This window comes from Dipteris shenzhenensis, chromosome 22 (genome assembly GCF_047967505.1).
Source record: "Dipteris shenzhenensis isolate YYH24624 ecotype China chromosome 22, Dip_SZ_1.0, whole genome shotgun sequence".
Taxonomy (NCBI): Eukaryota; Viridiplantae; Streptophyta; class Polypodiopsida; order Gleicheniales; family Dipteridaceae; genus Dipteris; species Dipteris shenzhenensis.
In genome coordinates this window covers 30,084,243-30,107,923 of record NC_141617.1, presented here as the reverse complement: position 1 = coordinate 30,107,923, position 23,681 = coordinate 30,084,243, and the positions used below count along the sequence as shown (strand labels likewise).

The 23,681-nt window shown below is 43.8% G+C and overlaps 1 protein-coding gene across 1 annotated transcript; it reads right to left on the bottom strand.

The window, feature by feature from the left end:
- Positions 1 to 4,707: 4,707 nt before the first annotated feature.
- LOC147887976 (protein KINESIN LIGHT CHAIN-RELATED 1-like) lies at positions 4,708 to 10,069 on the bottom strand. Its single transcript, XM_087393118.1, has 3 exons — positions 7,436 to 10,069; positions 5,803 to 6,686; positions 4,708 to 5,684 (listed from the first exon to the last, which is right to left on the bottom strand). The coding sequence occupies exons 1-3, from the start codon at positions 9,245 to 9,247 to the stop codon at positions 5,402 to 5,404; spliced, it is 2,979 nt and encodes a 992-aa protein (XP_087249244.1). The 5' UTR covers positions 9,248 to 10,069; the 3' UTR covers positions 4,708 to 5,401.
- Positions 10,070 to 23,681: the final 13,612 nt, after the last annotated feature.

Sequence of the window (23,681 nt, the reverse complement as noted above, 5' to 3'; positions counted from 1 at the left end):
AAAAGTAAAGTGTTTGGGCATTTCAAAGCTTTTAAAGCTATGGTTGAAAAAGAAACAGGCCTGCAAATAAAATGCCTAAGGTCAGATGGAGCTCTCAAATGAGTTTGCAAGTTTCCTATAGGAGCATGGCATAAAGCAACAATATTCATGCAGTCATACCCCACAACAAAATGGACTTGCAAAAAGGAAAAGCAGGCATATTGGAGAGCTATCTCGTGCAATGCTCAACGAAAAAAACCTGCCAGATTAGTATTGGGCTGAAGCAGTTGCTACAGCAATCTACATAATGAACAAGACTCCCTGCAGCAATACATGGCATGACGCCAGAGGAGAGGTATACTGGTAGGAAACCAGATATTTCTCATTTGAAAGTTTTTGGTTGCATTGCCTATGTTCATGTTCTAGATGAGTTGAGATCCAAGTTGGATCCAAAAGCTGAGAAGTGCATCTTTATTGGTTATTCTCTGCAGCAGAAAGAGTATAGATGCTATAACCCTTCTACTCGTAAGTTTACAGTGAGCAGAGATGTTATTTTTTATGAGATGAGCAGCTGGTATAAACCAATAAATGTGATTGATGATGTAGATGCAGAAAATGGTAATGCTTCACAGAATTCACAGCAGCAATCACAAAATATTAGTGGACCTATAGTGTCCTCTAGCAGTGGTTAGATGCAAATGCTTTGCCCCTCGATCAACATCACATGGCCATTCATCTAGCTGATTATTGAGTGTACTGAGCATAGAACCCAGGTGATGGCAGGAATGAAGGGGTTTTTAAAAAATAATAATAATAATAATAATTAAATGCCAGATATATTAAAGGGCTGATCAGGCCTAAAAAAGGACCAAGTACAAAAAAGGGCTGACCACAAGGGGGGACACCCGCGGCCTATGCTGTTAGAGCAAGGAGACGCAACTGTTTAAACCAAGCAGTCAATGCTGAGACGACAGTGACTAGTCACTGGGGATTTCTCCCCTAACATCAAACTTAGATCCCTGAGGTTCGCCTTGACCATAGTTATTATGGTTGATTCCCTATGGCAGAGTGTGATCTGGACTTTGAAGGCCATGCGGTTTCTCATATCCCAGATGGACAGGCATATAACTACACGAACATACTGCCAGGACACCAGGAGAGTGGAGGGGAGTTTGAAGGTTTCCCCAAGGAGCACCATTCTCCATCTTCCTTTAAGATAGAACTGAGACATGACCCCTACCTTTCTGATTGCAACTTCCACTCTGCCCCAGATCTCCCTAGCCTCTCCCTGGTAACCAGGCAAGACCAAAACAAATGTTTCAAGGCTTCCATAGCCTTGCTGCATAGCGGGTAAATTGGAGAAATGGGGATATGTTTCACAAGCGACCCTCTGATAGGAAACTAGAAATTGGTAATCTTCCACAACAGGAAGCTCCCCTTCCCTGCCCCGCAATGCTTCCAGATATCGATGAATCTATTCTGCTACCAAACATGGCCTCTTCTCACCTGCCATTTCCTGTTAAGTGTCACGAATAGAGGCCCATTTGTCTCAAGGTACCTGCAGACGAGATCCTCGCTAAGACGCGATTTAGATCTATCCTCCCCAAGAGCCACTAGGTTTGGCGGCTCTCAGTGGAGGAGATACAGTTAGTTGGCCAATCGTTCGGGATTCACTCCATCACTGCAGCCAGCAGGTCTGATTTACCGTGGTTTAGTTGAAATCTGGTCCGTAGCTACTCAAGGGGGAGCCAATCTGCATTTCTTAAGCTCCAAATGTCAGCCCACGTCCTCATACCTTTCCTGTACATATTGCGAGCACGCGGGAGGCCGTGAAGGGCAAATGGCTCCCGTCTGAAGGCATGGCTCCACCAAATAGACTCTGCTAGGCTAGCGTTGCTTCTCAGGCCCTGCCTCCCCTTCCACCTTAGTCGATCACTACATTCCTTCCAAGCCACCACTAGACCTACGATTAGGTCCGAGCCTACTATCTTGAGGGGAAAACCGGACATGATCCTATGGTACCAAGGGAGATCCTTCCATGTGCCTGCCGATTTAGACCGGCCAATTTCAACAAAGTGAATTACGATTTCCACCCAAAGGGAGGGGCTCGAAAACAGGTGCAAAAGACACTTATAGAAGAGAGAGATATTACATCTTCTGATGTCAGGAAGACCCAGCCCTCCCTAGTTCTTCGGGAGCTTCATTGGTTCCCAGAGGATGTAGTGCATTTGTCTTCTTTTGCCCTCCTCCATTCACAGGAAGGCACGGAAAAGCCTCTCCAGTTCTTGCCACTAGCACTTAGAGAATTGCCAGATAGAGGCAATGTAGGTGGTCACTGTGGACAGGATGTGTTGGATAACCAGCACCCAAGCATTCCATCCCAAGCTTAAGCCATGCCAAGGCCTCAGCTTGGCCTTAATTTTTTCAAGGAACCATTCAAATCTTTGGCGGAGTCATAGGCCTTGTCCAGGTCAAGACCCAGCAGCTTGACCTTCTGATTATATTGCCAAATTCCACGACATCACTTGAATCCTCTCCTTGCATCTCTCACCCCCCCTAACTTTCCTCTTAGGACTTATGAACATCTTTAAAGAAGTTAAATCTGTTGTCCCTGGCCATCCCGGCACCCCTTGCCACGTCTTTGAGCCTCAAGAGCATCCCCGCCAAAGGATGAAGATCCAAACCTTCTTCCTTGACTTGCTTCTCAGGGACGCCATGCATGGGAAGAGCCTCCAGGACATACGTACCTTTCTTTTCAACAATCTTCCATCCATTGACTAACAGGACGACCTCCGTGACATCTTCGGAGTCGACCTCTCGATCGCTTGATGGAATCGTCGGTGTGTCCTAAGAGGTCTTGAGGTTGCTTGCGGCATCTTTGCCTTTGTCCTTCGTGGATGGCCATCTTGTCACCTCTTGCCAAGGCCGTGTTTGCTGGTTTATCTGGGCAAGCTCTAGCAAAATGGCCAACTTTCCTATAGATAAAACATGCATCAAGGAAGAAGCCAAATTTAACCTGGATAGGGAGCTTGAGGCCTCCAGGGAGCTAGGCTTCGATGAAGTCCGTACCCTATCCCAAAGTATCCAGGCTCTTTTCCTGCCAAATGGGTCCCTAGCTCGGGAGGGATAAGCAGGATTCTACCCAACGTTGTTGCCAACTTTTTGATGGTATCTCCCAGGAGTTGGGGAAGGCTCGAGAACTTAATCCACACCGGACAGTCATGGAACAGAAACTCGTCAGTGGAGAAAGAGGGGCTCCAAGGGGCCAAAACCGCCGCTCTGTGTACATGAAGGGCCTTCCCAGCATATCGTTGCGTACTGGTTTCGAGAGAGCGGACAAGAAAGAACCCTTTTCCCAAGAATTTGGCTGAGTAAGCATCTTGGGATAGATCAAATTCATACGTGAGGATCTGTTGCACTTCATCCAATGATGGAGAGCGTCTGGTGAAGAACAGGTAAACCCCGCCTTGTGCCAACCTTTCTAGCTCAGGCATGACTTCCTCCAGGAAAATTTCGCATGTGACGGAGTGACGTTTGCCAACCTCCATCCATCCTTTCTTCTCGGTTTCCTTGGTGCGACGCTCGATTTTTGCATGCAACAGTCTAGACACCTCCTCCATCTCTAGGGGCGAGAAGCCTGCTCGGATTTTGTGCGCCAGAATCTCTGCATAGGACTGTGCACCTAGTGCCTTGCCTTGTTCCAATTTCTCTATCCCATCCGACTCAGGCATAGCCTCATCCCCACCAACTTGAGCACTCATATCTCTGCCAGGCCTCTCCTCTAGACGCTTACATTTGGGGGAGCACCTAGCACTAGTGTCATCATTCGGACTTGAGTTGTGCATGCACTCGCTTGGCCAGTCAAGTCACACACAGCAACAGTCTCCAGAATGAAGGGGTCTTAATGAAACTTAAAATTTTATTTCTTGAACTTAAAGACATTTTGAGATCACACTTTGAGACCTAGCAAAGCAAGACTCTAGCCCATTGTAGACGGGTCATGCTACTCGTATTCTTTACGTACATGAAGTATCAAGCCTTTCCTATTAGAAGCATAAAGGCAAGGACACTATTTTGTTCTCTTGCTAGAAAGACCATGGGAATCGTTGCCTTTAAACACAATGTTTTGCTTAAGATTTTATTTTATATATATACCCTACCATGCTTATGGGAAGAGCAAGCCAAGGCCTCTAAAGTAATGAGGCATTTATTATTATTTAAGGCTTAAGTCAATCTTTACGATGGTCACGATACCTTGTGTCAGCTAGCTCTCCCATCCCCATTACATACATGTATTACAAACATGTTCTTTACATACATGAAGTACATAGTCTTTTCAATTAGAAGCATACCGACTAGGACAATAGTTTGTCCTCTTGCTATTTATGAACTTCAGGGGGATTACAACTTTTGACGCTAACAGAAAATTAAATAACTTTTCAGGGATTGCTGCCTTTAAACACAAGGTTTTGCTTAGGATTTTTATTTCATATAGCCTACCATGCATATGGGGAGAGCATGTAAGCCAAGGTCTCTAAAGTAACGAGACATTATTATTTAAGGCTCAAGTCAATCATTGTTTATTCTTCCAATCTAGCAATGCTTGTCCTTCTTAGTCTCACTTAAACATGCTTTGTCACAAGCCTCTTATGCTATTTTTCCATTCTTTAATAAACTTTAATTAAGAGAATAGCAAGATTATGCACAACCATCTCTACATCACTGCTAGTTGAACCTTGCAAGTGGAGTAGATTTGTCATCACTTTTTGAAGTAAATCTATGAATATTGCTTTGATGTAACATGACACTGGAAGGAAAAACCCTGTACATTTCACTGCAGCACAATGCAAATGTGCTGCCTCTAATTATGAGAACTCACAAATATCCAAATCATCCATCTAAATTATCCTACAGTACTCTCTCCTGCCCATCTATTTGACAATGATAATAGAAATTCAAGCGTGTGTCACAATATTTCCTCCATGAAGCTCCCGATCACAACAATAGGTTACTCTGCTCATGTATCTCTCACCGCAACACAAGACTTCTCAAACAAATTATTTTACACCAACCTACGTCACCAGTTGTTCATGTGAAGTTTCTCAAGTCAGCATTAGTGACAAGAATCCATCCCAGAAAGTCCAAAGAATACTCCTGTTAAATGTCTGATTGTTGTTGAGACGCTCATGTCTTTGTGCATCAGCTTGCCATGTCTGATTGTTGTTGAGTCGCTCATGTCTTTGTGCATCAGCTTGCCAAGCTAAGAGATAAACCTTCAGATTAATAAAGCCTATTGCTTAAGCATAGGATGAGCACCTTTGTCAGTCCCAAAAAAGCTCAGCCCAAATCTTTGTCACAGTCAGAAAGGTCTAGCATATGCTCTGATTTGTGATCCAATTTACGAAAACTGACAACATCTTGCCTATCCCTGGGCTGCAACCTTTACCTCTAAACTTTTATGGCCTCTCACAGGAAAACTATCACCAGTGGCATCTTGACTAGTTAAGGCCATAGCAGCTGGCTTTGAATTTGACTGCATTAGTAGTTCAAGTGTATTATTGAGTCTCCTTGCTCTAAAGCGCCCTGCCTCTTTCAACAGTTCTGCCAGCCTCGACCTTTCATTGTCCACGTCAGGATTTGCAGTCCCTAGCTTCTCCTCTCTTACCTCAACAACAAACTGCAGAATATTGATTGCATCATCCAACCTGAGACAGACCTTAAAATATTAGAATTTCAGCTATTTGCATGCTGATGCTATTTGGCTATTTGCTTAAATTGTTTAAATTGACAGGAAGGAAGAATAAACGTTAAAAGAAAAACTACCTGCCCAAAGCATCATATGCCCCTGCCAGATTGCTGCATACTGCAAGAGTGTCTGGGTGATGAGGCCCACATGCAGCTTCCAAAATTCTCCGCGATTCTTCAAACATTTCAGAGGCTGCTGCTATTTCAGAAAGATGAACACAAGCGAGACCCATCTGATTCAAGACAATCCCGAGTAAGGAGGAGCTTTTCTCAGCACTAATCCTCAACTTTGATACTGCCTTACTGAAGTAATTATGGGCCTCTGCATATTTTCCACACATGTAATTCAGTACTCCAATCTGGGCTTCCACTCCAGCAGCAGCACTCTGCTGACCAGGAGCACTTTCAAGAATAGATAATGCCTTTTGCAGAAGAGAAAGTGCCTGTTGCTGCTCATTCAAGGCTTCGTACACAACAGCTATTTCTGTGAGACCACTGGCAACCTCATCAACTTGGGGTCCAGCTCCCTGTTTATTGTAGATTCTCAGAGCACTCTCACAATAAGCCCTGGATTCACGGTGTTTACCAGTTTTAAGGTACAGCTCTGCTAAGCTAGCATATATGGAAGCAACAGAAACATGGTCCTCTCCTTTCGAAGCTTTGAAGACAGTGAGAGCCTTCTGGTAGGCAAATACAGCCTCATCGCATCGGCCTAAAGAGACATAGGTGTCTCCAATGCTTGTGTCCACTGCAGCCACTTCTAGTTCCTTGCTGTTAGCGATTAAAGCCATGCTTGCAAGAACTAAATGCTCTAAGGCAGCTTCGTATTGACCTTTCCCATTGCATATAAGGCCCATAAGCCTTCTATCAGTAGCCTCTTCAATGGAAGCAGGAGCGCTGTGCTCTTTATGAATGTCCAGGGCGTGCTGGCACAACTCCTCAGCCTGATCGAATTGCATAGCCTACGATGAAAGAAGACAGGTGAGAGAATGATTAATTTCATTACTTCAGAATCAGAAAAGAATGAATTCTTTGTTAAGAGGCAAGACATGTATCTAGATGAATCCAGGAACACGCCCTCTAGAAACCCCACTGGTGCAGTTTCAATCTCATGATAGTCACTCATAAGGTTGGAACCATAAACTCCATCACACATAGCACGGACTAGCTACTATAACATCCCCACTGACGTCATCAGCCCCAAACAGTGGGTGTAGACCTAGTATAAAGTTTAAACTATGTTCTCACACATACAAGTCCACACCCCCACACATACTTGAGCATCCATTTGTACAAAGGTCTTCATACTGAGTTTCTGTGGCACTCAGGAGGTGAAGGCCATGACAACAGCTAGCACTCAAGGAGAAGGCTAATAAAAAGGTAGTCCATATTCTCTTCATTGAAGATACAACTCTTTGTGAAGACTTTATGATTTCATTTTAGTCCCTCCCAAACGAGCATCCAAGCCAAAAACGAAAAAAAAGCTTAGACCATCTAGCTGATAGGGCAACGTATATCCCATAAATCATACCCTGAGTGATTAAATCGAGAAGATACATACTCTAATCATGCACATTGAAATGGTTAAAAAAGAAGCTTAATATTCAGGAGTATGAAGCAAATCTGAGCATGAGCTTCATACTCTAATCATGCACATTGAATTGGTTTAAAAAGAAGCTTAATATTCAGGACTCAGAAGTATGAAGCAAACCTGAGCATGAGCTTCTGCCAAGTAGCGGCATGTCTCTCCCACGCGAGAATCCATCTCACCAAGAGCCTTCTTTTGAACTTCCAACCCAGCATGATAAGCAGAGAGAGCATCCTCACCTCTGCCTAGCAATGAGAAGGTGTCGCCCAACTGCATGTGACCAGCAAAGGCAGCAAGCGCCTGCTCCTGCCCGCCACCTTCCATATCCAGCACACTAATAGAGTGCTCCAAGACTGGGATTGCCTCCTCAAATTGTCCGAGCGAGCAGTGAATTGCAGCAAGGACATGCAAGCTCATCACCAGGTCCAGGCTGGGTTTCCCATCGGCAGCATTCTCATAAGATTTGGCTGCTCTGGTGGCGTAATCCAGAGCCTTTTGGGGACTATCGCCAGATGAAACTGCTTGCTTGGCGAGCTTGAGAAGGAAGGGGCCTAGATCTGGACTTTCACGAGACAGGATACTATTTTGCTCGCTGGAGTGGATGCTATCAGTGTCTGCAAGTCCAGAAGCTTTCCTGCTTCCAAATCCAATAGCAGATTTTCTCCTCTGGAAGAATTCCTTCACTCTTCGCTGGACATTGTCTGTCTCGGATGCGGATTTCTCTTGGCGTGCTTTGTTCTCACTGTCATCGTTTGGTTTTTGTTGAATTCCTTTGTCCTCGACCTTCTTCCCCGATGCAGCAAGCTTGGGGCTGAATTTGCTGGGTTCCAAGTAGCGCGAAGCTGGCTTGCTGGGAGGCGTTCGCAGGGACAGATTGGGCATCTTCTCAGGGAAAGCAGGAGGAGTGATTTTGAGAGGCCTGAGGGGGCTGAGAGGAGAAGTTTTCGATGCCGGACTGCTGCCGGACAATCTCCGGGGACTTCCTGGGGATGCACGAGAGGGACTAATAGGAGAAGGTTTCTCCTGAGAGATCTTCTCTTTGTCTTTGATCGGATGAATTCGCCTCTTCCCCTCCGAAGGAGACGATTGATCAGACTTGGAAGCAACGGGAGAGGGAGGGCGCTTGCTCTTCGCATCCTGCGCAGGCGTAGGGTGCTTCTTCTCCTGCCGCTTGCCATCGCCAGCAGCAGACGAAAGCAGCACCTTCGGCTTGGGAGTGGGAGTTGCAGGTTTTGGTGAGCCGCTCGTCTTCTTCGCGCTCGAGGGGCTCGAAGTTGAGGCCTGAATCGAGCTCTTTGCTACCTGGCGCTCGCCCTCCTCTTTGCAGCTTGGAGCATCAGCTTCCATGGCTGCATCATCCTTCGCTGCTCCTCCAGCATGCTCTTCTTCTCGTCTAGCAGCATGAGCATCCATCTCCTCCTCGTCCGCTGCTTCTGCCGCTGCCTCGGCCGCCTCATTGCTCTCATTTGCCACCATATCCTCCACTAGCGTCTGCAGCGCGAGCTCATGCGTTAGATCCTTCCTCGCAAAGGCAGCCGCTTCCTCGCAAAAAGCAGCCTCCGAATCATCCGCTTTTAGATCTTCTTCTTCCTTATTGCCATTCGGAACCTCCATCTGGTCAGGCATCAATCCGTCCTCAGCAGCGAGGCCATTCTTCAGAGAAGCAACCTCTATTGGAACAGGCAGCAATGCGTGCTCCTTGATAGCAGCAGGCTCAAGTGCAGCCGAAGCAACCTCTTCTCCGTTTTCAGAAGCAAAATTCCGGAGACTGTCATCCTCCGAAGACTTCGGGTAAACACGGGGGCTCCTCGGGCTGAGGGGGCTGCGGGGGCTCAAAGCTCCTCTTCCGGGGCTCTCAGCTTTGAGGCTTTGCAACCGGGGAGAAGGGAGGTGGCGGAGCGGGGAAGAATCCTCCGCCTGCACCAAGCCCGGCATCTTGTGCAGGTCCGTCGGTCGCTCGTGGAGACAATGGCGTATATGCACTAGTGCACTAGGGACCAACAGGAAATCCCGACGGGGGATCCCATAACCGGGGCAGAATGGAAGATCGTAACGAACCAATCTGTGCAGGAGGCAGAAAAGGCGACGCTACGGATGAAGCAAACGGGAGAAGAATCGTATGCTGCAGCAGCAGGCACCACTGCGAGAGAGACTGCTGCCAGCTTCACGTGTGGAGATATTGGATATGGCCGCTTCTGGAGCAATGACGAGCCTGCTGATGCCGAGCTTTCCTCGCCTTGATCTCTCTGCACTACTCATCAGACTACAGATTACTCACTTCCTTGATCTCTCTGCGCTTCTCGGATGACAGATTTAAGCTCTGAGCAAGCGACTCTCCTTGATCTCGCTGCGCTACTCACAGAGTCACAGATTTTACAGATTACTCTCCGCGCAAACGACTCTCCTCGATCTCGTTGCGCTACGCAGATTACAGATTATACTCTCTGCCGAGTCTCTGCGCAAGCAGCGGCTCTCCTTGATCTCGCTGCGCTACTCAGATTGCAGATTGCAGATTGCGCTCTTCCGCGCTGTCGCGTCGCTCGCAAGCTCTGGCAAATAGATTGTACGCTGATGTAAAGACGGCGATTCGGCGAACGTAGCAGAGGCCGCTTCTGCTGCACGCGATTCTATAAGGGACGGAAGATCGATGAAATGGAGGAAGCACGAGGATCGGGACAACTGGAAAGGTGGGGGGTGATTAAACAAGGAAGGCAGGCTGGCTATGGCGAAGAATTGAATGGGTGATGAGAGCTTTGAAGGTTTTGGCTATGGCGGATTGAAGGTAAAATACAAGCTAAGTGCTCTTGTTGAAATGTCCTCCATTTCAGGTCCCATTCACACCCGATCTTTTTCCCTTATATCCCCGTCAACCCCCGCGTTGACCCCTCCCCTACCCTCCACCCCATAAACGGAATATTTTTCATATCTATCGTCATCGGCGATTTATGTTATCATTATTAATCACCTACCTCCTTAGTTTAGCCCTCTAATCCTATCTTACCCCCCTATTCTTAGAGCTTCCTCCTACCCTCAACGTGCTTGTTCCCACGCATCGCTCGTCATTGCCGCTTTAGCGCACTTTCCCACTCTGTGCTGCTCCCTGACAATTGACGAGCATTTTCCAGCATTGCTTTCGTGCTGGTTCCCACCGGCTCTTCATCACTAGACTCTGACGAAAACCTGCACACTTGAGTGTTAATAGAGAAACTTGCAATCTCCAACTTTGATTGGTGGGAAGAAGGCTGGCCCCGAAATGCCCACGTGGATAGACCGTTTTCTCGTCTCCAGTTGGGCATTCCATCGCCAGATCTAAGCTCCATGAAATCTATGGCTGCTCGTGGGAACCTTCCTGAAGCGGATAAAACTTGCCATTTCCTGGCGTGGGAACGTCCTCTTGATGGGCATTTTGGAGAATTGGTTCTCACGACACTCTTCATCGCTAGCGTCTGAACCATTGGAGAAGCCTACAAAAAAGCCAGCAAAAACCAGCACAAAAACCTGAAGATTGGTTGCAAGGAGACTGGCCCCGAAATGCCCGCATCGAGAGACGATTTTCCCATCTCCCACAATCGCCATATCTAGGTCCCTAGAAATTTGAGGCTACTCGCGGGAACGTTCCTAGCATGGAGAAAAATTTCCACTTTGTGGCATTTATGCTCTCATGGGAACAACTTACAAGCTCTAAAATGAGATTTGGATTAGGTCCGGTGTTTCTAGGAGATGCAATGTCAAATTTCAGGCTACCCTCCAGTTTGAGCTCCTAAAACTGTATTCTCATCTCATTTCCTTTTGTAAGATCATTTTAATACTAGTTTTCTTTTTTCTCACAAAAAAAAAATACAAGCTATTGCCTTGCCTAGCACTCCCACAAAGTAGGAATAGACTCTTAGTTACTTTGCTCTCGGTTATCTACCACTATACAACAAAAGAGAGATTAGGAACTACCACTACACCATAGAAGAGAGATATGAACACAATGAACACATGTGGACAAATTAGACTAGCTTGCCCCACAACACATTTTCTCAAACAAGCAAGGCCATTTTTGTTGTTTTTGATGAATTTCCACTCATTGCTCAACAAGAGTATCATATCGACAATAGAAGTTTTTGTTTTGAGGTTGTTAAAGAACAACATGAGCTCTTTTAACAAGGATTCTACCGAAATCTTGGGTAGTCTTTGGTAAAATATTTAAGAGTTTGCAAAATCAATGAGCGAGAACATCCTTCAAAGCTCAATAATAGACTCCCATAGCGTTACGTTGCCAATGCTGTCGAATGACACATATATTTGCATGGAGGATTCTCAAGGTGAACAATTGTTTTGCGAAATGTTTTTCTAGCAACCATTTTACTAGGACCAAGCTATTCCAACATATCTCGTCCACACTTCATAAGATGCACAAGATGAGCTAGTTGGTTTTATGAGCTAGTTGTCAAGACGTTTTATACTTGGACTTTGAGTAGTCTACCAAAAAATAGCCTACCTCTATGTTCATCATTGACCATGAATGCTTCCAAGTGGTCATAATACTAGATGGACCCCACAGTCCTCTAACATTTGATATGTCCTACAATTGCAAATCATGTGCTTTTATGGTAACAACCATTAGATCGCTTTGTAGTCGTGGAAGCTACTCCAATACACGTGCAGATTAGATTGCTTTGTAGTCGTGACAGTTGTTCCCACACATGTGCACACTTTAGGTGGGATCGGTTTGCGTTCTCCATGAAGTTTTGTTGTAGTGGGCCCTTACGGTTATGTCTAGGTTGTTTCCACGCTTTCTGATGATCCTTTGGATACTCTAGTTATAATGACATAGTACACGGATTGAGGCTTAGAGCTCCAAATCTCATATTGTTCATTGAAGTCTTGAATTTTACAATGCTTCACAAAAGGGATCGACCTATGAATAGACTCACTAGCAAAGGCCAAATTCATGTTTCTACTCATCCATTTACCTTGTGGCAGTATTGTATGGCCAAACAACAAAAAGTCTTAGGTACCTAAATGATAGTAGGCAATTGGATTGCCATCCTTCCCAGTTGGGGCTTTGAGGCAATGCATCCCAATAAATACAAAGCTACATGCACAAAGATAACATGCCTTTACAATGTTGTTGATGCCCACTTTGTGTAAATGCGATGGGGTCCTTTAACCAAGGCAACTCCTAGATTATGAGTACAATATGAGCACATGATGGTTGTTTCACGAGGTTGAGTCTTCAATTATAGAATATTTGGTCGAATGTCTTGCTTACAATCTTGCTAGCATAAGTAATAGGAGTCATTGCCCTTAACGCTCCCACCATAGGATTGAGCATTACAACATTATCAACTCTATTCCATGTGAACCACTCATGCACCCCATGGATACGATGTTTGTATTATTGTTGCACCATGTTACATATTTGAATTTGACTTCTAAACTGATGTTTGGATAAAAAAGCATGCCAATGAAACATTGTGTGTGTCAAGATTTGTGTGCTAAGGCCTGAATTAGGTGTCTAAAGCATCACCATTTTCTATGGTCGTTGCATCTTACATAAATGTGACCATATATTGAAGGTGCATCGTTTACTTGGTTCAATAGTGTAGACGTGATGAGGGCATTTCAGTAGATTCACATTAAAGAGGCAAAGCCATTGTTCAGAGGTATGTGTTGCAAACATGATGAGGACCCTTCCAATAATTTCACATTAAAGAGGCAAAGCTATCGTCCATCGGTATTTGTTTCAATGCATAAGATACTTTCATGCATGAATAAAACAACCATTTATCCCCTATTTTTCTTATGCAATGCATAACATATTTTCAAGCATGAAAAAAACAACCATTTATCCCCTAATTATCTCTTATACTTTCCTATTATCCATTCTCCATTATAAGGTTGAGTTCAATGATGTGGGATCCCAATGACTTCATTCTTGTAGTTTGGACATTGTTCCAAACTATAGAGATCCATATAACATTCACAAATGTTTCCAAAAACCTTTTAGAATTGTATTACATCAATCAACACTGTCAATGGAAGTTGCAAAAGCATAGGCATGAGGCCAAAATCAATAAAATAAGCTGCATAATGAAACATCAAAGGTAGACTATTTTTAAACAAGCAGAATTAAACAAAAATTGGTTCCTTATTTACAAAGGAGTTGAACTCAAATTTTATATGTGGCATGCCACATGTCAGGAAGAAAGAAATGCAAGAAGAATTTTTCTAAGGGACTCAAAGTCAAAGATTTTAGTTGGTTACCATCGTTTTGTTGCTTATGCAAACCTAATGTCCGCTCTGGGCACGCATACATCATGGAAACTTTTTTATTTCAAGTATACGATGAAAATGATTCCTACTAATTGTTTTGATGTCCCTATCATAAGGCAATGTTCTTATCAAATCATGAATCCCATTGGCACTTTGTGTAAATAAATATTTTTAGTCAAAAGGTAGAATCTAAAAGCACATCCAAGAAGAAAATAGGAAATATGTTATTGTTTGTTGTTTAGCACCTAGAAGCTTTAAAGACATGAGAACATGTGAACTAATTCTTAAATGTAAGAAAGAAGTTACTTATTCCACTAGAGGTGGCATCCATCTCTCGATGCACATCCTACTTTAGAGAGAAAGAGATATTTGCCACTTGACATCCATCATGTGTATGCATGATTGCTATTTACATAAGTACTTTAAAGGGCCCTCCTTTGTGCAATTCCACAATTCATCATATGGGGCATTAATACATGCACATAATGCCTTGTTAGTAATGTAAGAATTTTTCCATTTCAATCTCAAAGTGCATGCCACATCATTTTTTAATATAGATATTAATTGATTATCTTAATACATTAAAAGGCATATGTATGACTTATGTTATGCCATTAAAAGTATTATTTAAAAAATGCATGTTCCTAAAAATATTTGGTGTCATAGTGGAGTGAAGTTTGTGGAATTTAATTATATATGCCTAGTTCAAAAATGGTTTTCATGCATGTTTTGCAAAATACAAACACAAAGTTAAATAAATATAGCTTATATCCACATATAGGGTGTCAACTTCTCACCATCAACTAATATGAATCATGACACATGTCATATAAGGTGTGACCAATTTGATGCATATAGTCAATTTCCCATAATCATGTACATACTATGTGAAATGGTTATACAAATTCACCACTAAACTTGTGTATTTTTATTACAACATTGCATTGATAAAGTGGGAAGAGAGAGAGAGAGAGAGAGAGAGAGAGGAGTGCACATGATATAGCTACTTGTACACTACATTGTATTGAACATAAACATGAATATATACATGTGAACCCCTTAGGGTTAGGGTTAGGATTTGCCCCTAATGCCCTATCTAGATGGTGCAATTTGCACCATCCTCAATACCCCCTCTAAAATTGCACTGGGTAATTAGTAGGTGCATGTAAAAAACCTTTTTGTGGATTTTGTTTGGTGCATATGATAGCATCCAAAATTGGAAAAGAAAACTGAAAAGAATCAGAGTAGTATGTGCATGTGTGAGCATGGTGATTATATAGCGGAAGCCTGTACAATGAGTACAACTTGCTAGATCGTATACATAAATGTACATTTCCCCCTCTTAAGTTGTGGGTCATCCTTCGCCTTTGGGAATAAAACCCAGAAGATAGGTTGAAGGGAAGAGGAAGGAAATACGCAGAAGGTTAAGTTCACCTAGATCAAAGACTAGTCGATCAAAAGATGACTACATGAAGAATGGTGTGTATGGCTGCATGCCGAACATGTCAAGGCTGAACATGTCATGTGTCATCATGGACTGTGTCGCTAATCTGTAGAAGAGGCATTCGGATGTGAAGCTAGTCGATGTAGCTGTGAAGATGTGATCCGGTAGATTATGATATACGAGAGTGTCACCAGCCCAAAAGAACTGACAACAATGTTGGAGGTATGCTGCAGTAGAGTAATGATAGAGTAATCTCTATCATATGATGCAAGATCATAGAAGACTATATAATCAGTGTGGACAGAGTGATCCAGATGCTGCATAAAAGCTGGGGCCGAAGGTGCAGGTATGATACACTACTTTGCTGATGAAGAGGCCCATACAACTGACAAGCTATTGTAACCTGTCAAACCTGTATGCTCAGTTGTAATGAGCTGAAGGTGATTTGAAGTGCGCATTGCTAAACATCCATCCACATGGGATGTAGCATGTGTCATAGGCTCGTCAAGAAGGAGCTGACAATATAAACGTCTAGAAGCTGAAATATCACTGAAAATGGATAAGATATCCTTGAGGCATATGCGGTGCCGAATGTTGATGTCGGGGCTTATTTGAAGTCTTGGATCCAACCACTAAACTGCATCAAGCATGGACTTTATACGACAATCATAAGTGCATGATGAAACATTGAGGCTCCCTAGGTTGCACTATGGATGAACATGATGATGTCCATTGCACTAGGGTAGGACTACACTGATGCACAAATATCCTTGTGGTGAGGAATGATCTACTAATCGGAAGAGGTGGTGATCACTGGATCCAAGGGGGGTGCAATGCAGCATGACTGAGCTGATGCTGAGATGTCCTAACGAAGATTAACATGCCGAACTATACTATTGACGGAAACTATGTCCAAGGTATGCTCCGTGACAGAGGTGAAAGCATTAGTGATCGATGCTGGAATGAAATCACCTGAAGAGTTGGATGCACTATGGCATATATCTCCGCATGCGGCTAGAGATGTAAGAGCCTTATATTGAGGACTTACCTACTGGATAACGGCATGATCATAACTAAACTCCTGTTGTGTATCTACATCATCTAGTTTGATAGTAAATGGAGTCGGCGGATCCATGCATGAATGTGATGGCTGTGCATCATAAGAATCAATTTGTGCTAATGTAGATGGGATTAGCTCGTGTTGAGGGATTACCGTCAAATGTGTCTCATGCTGAAGGCTTATTGTCAAATATGCCTCGTGCTGAGGGCTTAGAATCAAATGTGCATGATAAGTAACTGTGGATTTTTGATCCATGCTAATATGTGGTATATCTGCATATGATCTCTCAAGACCAATGATCGAGTTAGCATCATAAATCGGTACATATGCTATGGCAATGGATGGTCGAAGTAGGTTCTCTTTCCACTCACGGATCTCATTTGGAGTCATAATTGGTGTATAATCAATTAAGCGATGTGGATAACAGCATGTTGGAGGCGGTTTAGTGCTCTATGCAAGAGGCTTACTTGTGTACTGATGAGAGTGTCTACCCATGAGAGCTCTATGCGAAAGCTACCACTGTGGGCTTACGCTAAACTGTCAAAACCAAGTCATGGTGGAAGAACTACAATGTGCCAAGGGAGCCTATAATAAAGTGATGACAACTCTGTGTCGGGAGTATCCAAGAGACTATACAAGGATGATGGATGTATGCGGGAACCAATGCCAAAAAATAGTGAATGAATATGATTGTACATGGGTTGCATGTGTGCGTGTAAGAAGAATACAACAATCGTGAATCCGAGAAGGAGAACTCTGCCAAGTGTCAGACTGCATGCTGAACCACCAAATGCCAAGAGAGTTGAGCTGATGTCAGATGTGTGAATGTGTACACCAATGATAGAACCGCATGGACTGATGCCAGTGGGAACTAATTGGGTAATATGGCAATGGCTTACTTGGCTTGGTGGATTTGAATCTCCTCTATGGCTACGCTAGTCTACAACTAGACTACATGTCGAAGTGCAAAATACGGCAAAATAAATTTTATCTTGATTCATTTTATGTGCTGGGTATGCTGCAATGGATTAAGAGGTGGTTTTGATGATGAGGATTTAATGTTTCAAACCTATGGAAAAGTCAGATTGCAAATATGAGGTTCTCATCCTGTAAAGCACAATCTGGTGATTGTTTTTGCTTTTTGGATCACCTCCAAATTCCGATTGTTGGTTCTTCCCACATTTCTAGAGGGTTTGGCTCAAGTGTGGTACGAGAAGCAGGCCGAAGACATTCGCCAAAGTTGGCCGAGGTTGACAGCAGCTATGATCGAGTATTTCGGCAAAGAAGAGGAGTCAAAGAATGTGTACCTGCAAGTGGCAAACCTGAAGGTGAGATGGCACGTCGATATGTGGATCGAGCGGCCGTGCTCCTGGACCGTTTAATTGCCACGTAGGGGGACAACATTGGATTTCGAGTTGGAATGACTCAACATGTGCTGGGCTACCTCGTAGCAGGAGCAAGTGATGAATTCTGGCTCAAGCTTAAATGGGAGAATCCAGAAACCATGTTGTTAGCACATGAGATTGCTCAAAAGTTTGATAAAGTTCAATCTGACCCCGCTTCAAAGAAGACGATTGTCCCTCCGCAACCCCCTCAATTCTTGCAACAACAACTTGGGGGGTCCAACTCAGGGGCATACCCCCACCTTCCATCAGGGATGTATCCACCGCCTCCACCTCAAATGTATGGTCCTCCCTTAGATGCTTACCCTCAATAAGGAGTATATCCTCAATCTCCGCCTGGAAGATTTCCCCAGCCTACTCCCCCGGCCCCTCCTACTAAAGAACCCGGAGTCAATGACCTAGCCAAGGCCCTGAATGATGATCTTCGGCTTGAGATGGTAAGCATCAGAAATCAAGCCAATCGGCCTCCAAGAGAACGTGCCAATGTTGTGTGCTACGAGTGCCACCAGAAGGGTCATTATTGCACGGAATGCCCCAATATTCCAAGGGTGAATCTTCTAAGTGAATCAGGCACCAAGGATTTTGACGTAGAGATCCTTGACCTCGGGAAAAGAAGTCGTACCACCTTGGACCCCTCTCCAAACCATGGATCGGGCCACCCCAGGAAGAAGGTGTCCTTCTCATAGCCCTCAGATGCTGAGATGGGAGACCCACCAACAGAGAAGACTAAAAGATCTCATAGGAGTAAGTCGCTTTCGGATTTTCCCATCGGCTCGGGGCAAGAGGACTATTCGATCATTCAGGACCTTGCTCATCGGTCTTTGAGCATCACAATTCCTCAACTAATAGCATTAAGCCCTAAGGTGAGAGAGACATTAGTTGCTTCGGGCTGGAGCTTCGTGTGTCATGTGAAGGAGCCGTTGCTGTAACAAGGCCGTGAGAGTCAGCTGTTTGTTGCTTTGGAGTCTATAGTGTTGTTATCGACATCTTAGAGTTGTTGATGGCGAGTTGTAAGCTATATGAGGCAATCGCTCCACTAGCTTGTATAATGCGTAGTGGGTCGTGGAATCTTGGTCATCAGTCTTTGCTTAACGATGCATGCATTCATTGCTACAGAACTTAGACCCTTAATATAATGAAATGGAAGCTCTTGACACCAAATAGATCGCTTGAAGTGAATCCTTCTATGTGGTAGCTGCACTCTTCCATTGGTGTCTGCATTGAAGTCTGATGCGGGTCTTGCTTGCACCGCTATAGAAGTGCTTTTGTCATTCCCAAAGGTGCCCTTAAGTGAGGTTGATGAAGTCATAGTAGAGGTCTTGGTTGGATCCTATTCCTACAATTGTTAATAGGAACATGAGACACTGTAAAGACTCAGTGGCTTTCTTGAATCTCTCTAAGATAAATGAATAGATGCTACAAGAATGATTATATGGATGAATCCGTGTGCATTGGTATTATGGTATCAGTAACTTGGTAAGATTCTTATTTATGTTAAACTTTTTGACACCATTCTTGTAAGGTGCTAGGCCACATAAGTCGAGATATCACATAGACTGATAATTCAATTTTGGAGAAGAAAGAATATCTTTATTCAAAAGAAAATCCTTTACAAGGAAACTCCTCTTGTAGCAAAAAGAATGTACTGCCCTGCCACCCCTGTGCCCTACCTGTCTTATCTCAATCACAATCATAATCTCAATCACAGTCACAATCTTAGTCTCAAAGACAATCTCAGTCTCATTTAGAATCTCAATCTCAAGTTGAATCTCAAATTCTTTTCTTATATCCTTAGTCTCGATCTCAATCAAGAATCTGGTTCTCTCTAAGAATTGCCTCGAGATCCGCGCCAAAGAGCTATGGCCAAAACCTATGTCTTTCCATGATCCCGATCCTCCAAACTCTATCTTTTTGAGGTGCAAACCTACTTTTTCCCAAAATCAGCCCCCCACTGTCTTTTGATTTTCTACCACTTTGGTCATCATCAGTCTCTACTAAAATCCACCAGCTTGGGCCTCAAATTTGCATTTTTGAATCTTACACATAAATAGAAGCAGAAAAAACTAGTCCAAAGTGCCTTATCCCGATCTTTGGGCCACTGTTTCCTCATCCAAATGATTGAATTATGAAAATTGTATACAGCCTATTAGAAAGTCTACAACTCTCTTATATAGTGTTTTCCCAAGCTAAATCATCTTCCCATTCATATTTTCCTTACAACAAGGGTTCACTATATATATATATATATATATCAATGATTTGATAACAAGAAAGTATACAAAATGTGGACATAAAACATGGAAGAAAAATTGAGGGCGCCTTACATTTCTTCACTACTATCTCTCTTCTTGATTCCTCTTTTTCCTCTAAGCCTATGTTGGACTTGTTAAATTGCCTCTCTTTCACTAGGAATTTTGCGTTCTCTTTTTTCTCCCTTTATATCCTTGTGGTTATTCAAGTGATCTCTAAGTGATACAATGCTACATCCCTTTGCACATCTACTTTGGAATTATTTTTCTAGCACTCTACCTCTCTTCTTTGCTCCTCTCATTATCTCTCTTTCTTAATATGAGTAGCATGACCCGTCTCCAATGGGTTAGGGATAGATGGGACAATTCTTATCACGCTTTTATTTTTCACCCATTGAAGCTATGGCCTCGTATGCTAGACTAAAATGAACTATTTTCTCGGACACTTCATCTTCATGAGAGATGATGCAAGTGTAGACTTGATATCTATCCTTCATGACCTTAAAGCTCATCACAACCTCTTACCTCTCTTGCTTTTCCCTAGGCATAATGGTACTTAGGCTCCTCTCTCTTCCTGTCTACTTTTTCTCCTCTCTTCCTAGCTATCTTGCCACCTACGCCTGTATATCTCTCACTCAATTCCCCTCATAGCTTCACAGTCACCTACCCTCCCTCTAGTCTCTCTGCCTTCATGACCTTTACCCCCTCCTTGCAAAGCAGTTGCTCTCTCAGCCCCCCTCACATTTGATCCACCTACCCTGCTTCTTGCATTTTCTCCTCAAACCCCTTACCTCTTCTCACCTCACCTTCCCTCTCATCATGGTTGTTCCATAATCTCCCTTCTCGTTGGAGCTACTCCCTTAGCCGCTCATCTCTACTTACCATGCCTCCTTGCATAGCTCCTCTCCATCTTCGCTTCACCTTGCCCTCTCCTCTTCTTGCAGGCTGGATCCCCTCACCTTTGATCCCCCTCTCCCTCCCCTCTCCTCGTAGTTTCTCTCTCAAGCCCCTCACCTTTGCTCCACCTCTCACTCCCTCTCCTCGTGGCAAAGTTGCTACCTTAGCCCTTCACCTCTACTAACCACCCTTCTTGATGGGCTACTGTCTCTGCCCACTCCCTTAGCCCTTCACCTCTTCTCACCACCTCGGACTATGCTCTTCACCCCTCACCTCGCCCCTCACCTCTGCTGACCACCCTTTCCTTGCACCTCCTCAACTTAGCTCCCCCTCCCCCTCCCCTCTCATTATGGTTTCTCCCTTAGACCCTCACCTGCCCCTCCTCCCAGAGTTGTTCTTTGAACCCCCCTCACCTTTGCTCCACCTTCCCCTACCCTCTCCTTATGGTTTCTCCCCTCATTCCTATCCTCACTCACCCATTCTGTTGCCCCTCCACACCTCTCCTCTCACCAACACCTCCTTGACAACTTCTCTCTTATACCCTCTAACATTTTCTCACCACCTTCATGGCCATTTTCTCAGCCTTCCTCCCATTTGGTCTACCTACCCCTCCCCTCTTCTCATGGCTACTTGCTCCCCCTACCCTCCCCTCTCCTCATGGCTCTCCTCTAATAATCACCATAGTCCCAATTAGTAAAACCAATTTGTTCTAGTGCAAGACTTATCATTAGAACATCTTTGCTACCAAATAGGTAGGGAAAGCTTATTTGTCCCAATTGGGGCAGACCAACTTGTTGTCCTAGTATGGGAAAACCAATTTGTCTAAGTGTAAATCCTATCATTGGAACATCTCTACTACCTATGTATCCATGATGAATAACCCCTAAATTTGATCAATGTAAGTCTCAACTACAATGGCTAATGAGTTTTGTTGATCCACGTATCATCCAAAGGTGGTCACTAGAGACATCGGCCACTCAATCATCTTTATGCCTATGTATCCAAACTTGTGGCATCCATTTGATTGTAGCAAAATATGCTTGTTAAGCTATGCACTCATGCTTTAACACATCTAATAAGAATTTTTCTTCAAATGAGGCCCCAGTCCTAGATGTGATTATGCATCCTAGTCAACCACCATGGTTAATAGTTCGTGCAACTTCTAGCTGGTTGTAAGATTAAGCGAATAAGTAAGAGAGGATGTGAGATGGGGAATATCATATCCGCCTCGGAGCCATATGGGCCCAAGTGCTTGTAAGAAGAGAGTGAGAGAGGTGAAAGAGAGAACAGGGGTGGCCCTTCCTTCAAAAGGTGGAGTGTAAAAATGGCCAAAAGTTTGACTTTCATCTTCATTGTGTACATGCAACTTTTGTCTTTTGTCTTCATTGTGTATTTTTGTCTTCATTGTGTACATGAAACTTTTGGGAATACAAGCTCTCTCATTCTCTCTATCTTCTTGTGAGTGAGACTTATTTCTTTTCCATTGTGTGTTGCCTTATGATTGCCACTCTCCGCCTTCACTCTCCCCTTCCCTTCCACATTCCCTCCCCCTCTCTTCCCTTCCCTCTTCTCTTTCGCTCCCCTTCTTCATTCTTGTGGGATCACATTGACATAGTCTGATAGGCACTTGCGTGTAGGCTCATGCTTGCAAAGCTCTTACAAAGAGTTGTTTGGGATTAGAGTCTCCGTCAGCATTCCTTCACGATCCCTATGACATGCAGAGTCACCGCCGAGCTACACATTTTAGGCTCCATTTTTGGGGAGTTAGAGGTATGCTTTTGCAATGCATAAGCCTTATTCCATTAATGACCCATTGCACAATGCTTACTAGCTTAACTAGAAGTGTTGCTAGTGGAGTTTGAGTGGAAAAAGAGTGCGTTTGGAGTAGAAAAAGCAAAAACTATCATCTTTATCTATAGAGCATGTTTGATGCAATTGAAGCTTGTTTTTTTTGTCAAATCATAGGAATAGTTAGATTGAGTGATTGCTAAGGTGTGTGCATTTTCAAATATCACTAAAAATACTAATAAATGAAGTTTTAAGCAGATGTGGAAGTGGTGTGAGTGTGTTGCCAGCCACCCCTTTAAAAGCCTCTCATTTGGCAATTTTAAGTTCTTGTTTTTTTATTTGAGTAGGTAGATTAGGTAGAATAGCACCCCCCAATGCTCACAAACCTTGCACAGAAACTCACAAATATTCAACAATCACAAAAACTAGTCGGTGACATAGCCAGACTGTGTGTCGCTATGTCAAGCTTAACTCAGCGAGTCTAGAAGTCGCTACGTTATAAGCAATGACTACCCGCATTATCTAACATCCAGCTCTCTACCTCACCTACCTCACCTAACTCACACATGGCATTAAATGAGTTCACAATTGTCACATCATAGGTCAACTTGCCGCGTTAGGGTTAATGCAGCTACCCCAAAGTCATTGCGATAAGGTGTCACTTCTATCTTCAACTGCTACCTTAAGGATCAGCCATGTTATGAAGTCGCTTCTATAACCAATCACCGTGTTATTAGAGTTTTTTGTTTACTAAGGAGTCATGTTAATAAGGAATTTTTGTGTTAAGGCTAACTCAACACAGTAACCTGACAATGCAGCGAGTCAGAAGTCGTTGCTTTAAGGCTAATGCAGATGACTATTACTTTAAGCCCAAAAGTGCACAGTGACTGAATTTGACTGGAGGATCTTGGCTTAGTGACTACCACATGCACCTGAGGTTTGGTAGAGTGCTAGGATTTGACCTAGAGCTAGAGGATAGTGCTTCAAATAACATTCTACTCGGCCCATGAAACACTGTAGTGTCAATTCCATCCTGGATCTTGCCCATATTCAATACACGGTCCCGCACACATGGATACTTTGAGGTCAAAGGATGCAATGAGCTTTGATGCAGAGGCATGTGAAAACCCAAATCCTAGGGCCTCCATGTCTCTTAGATCTAGTTCAATCAGGTCGCAATCTCCCACACCCTCAACCATAGCCTCGAGGATGAGGGAATCACTCTCCAACCTCATGGGGAGATTTGGACAGTTTGACCCTGATG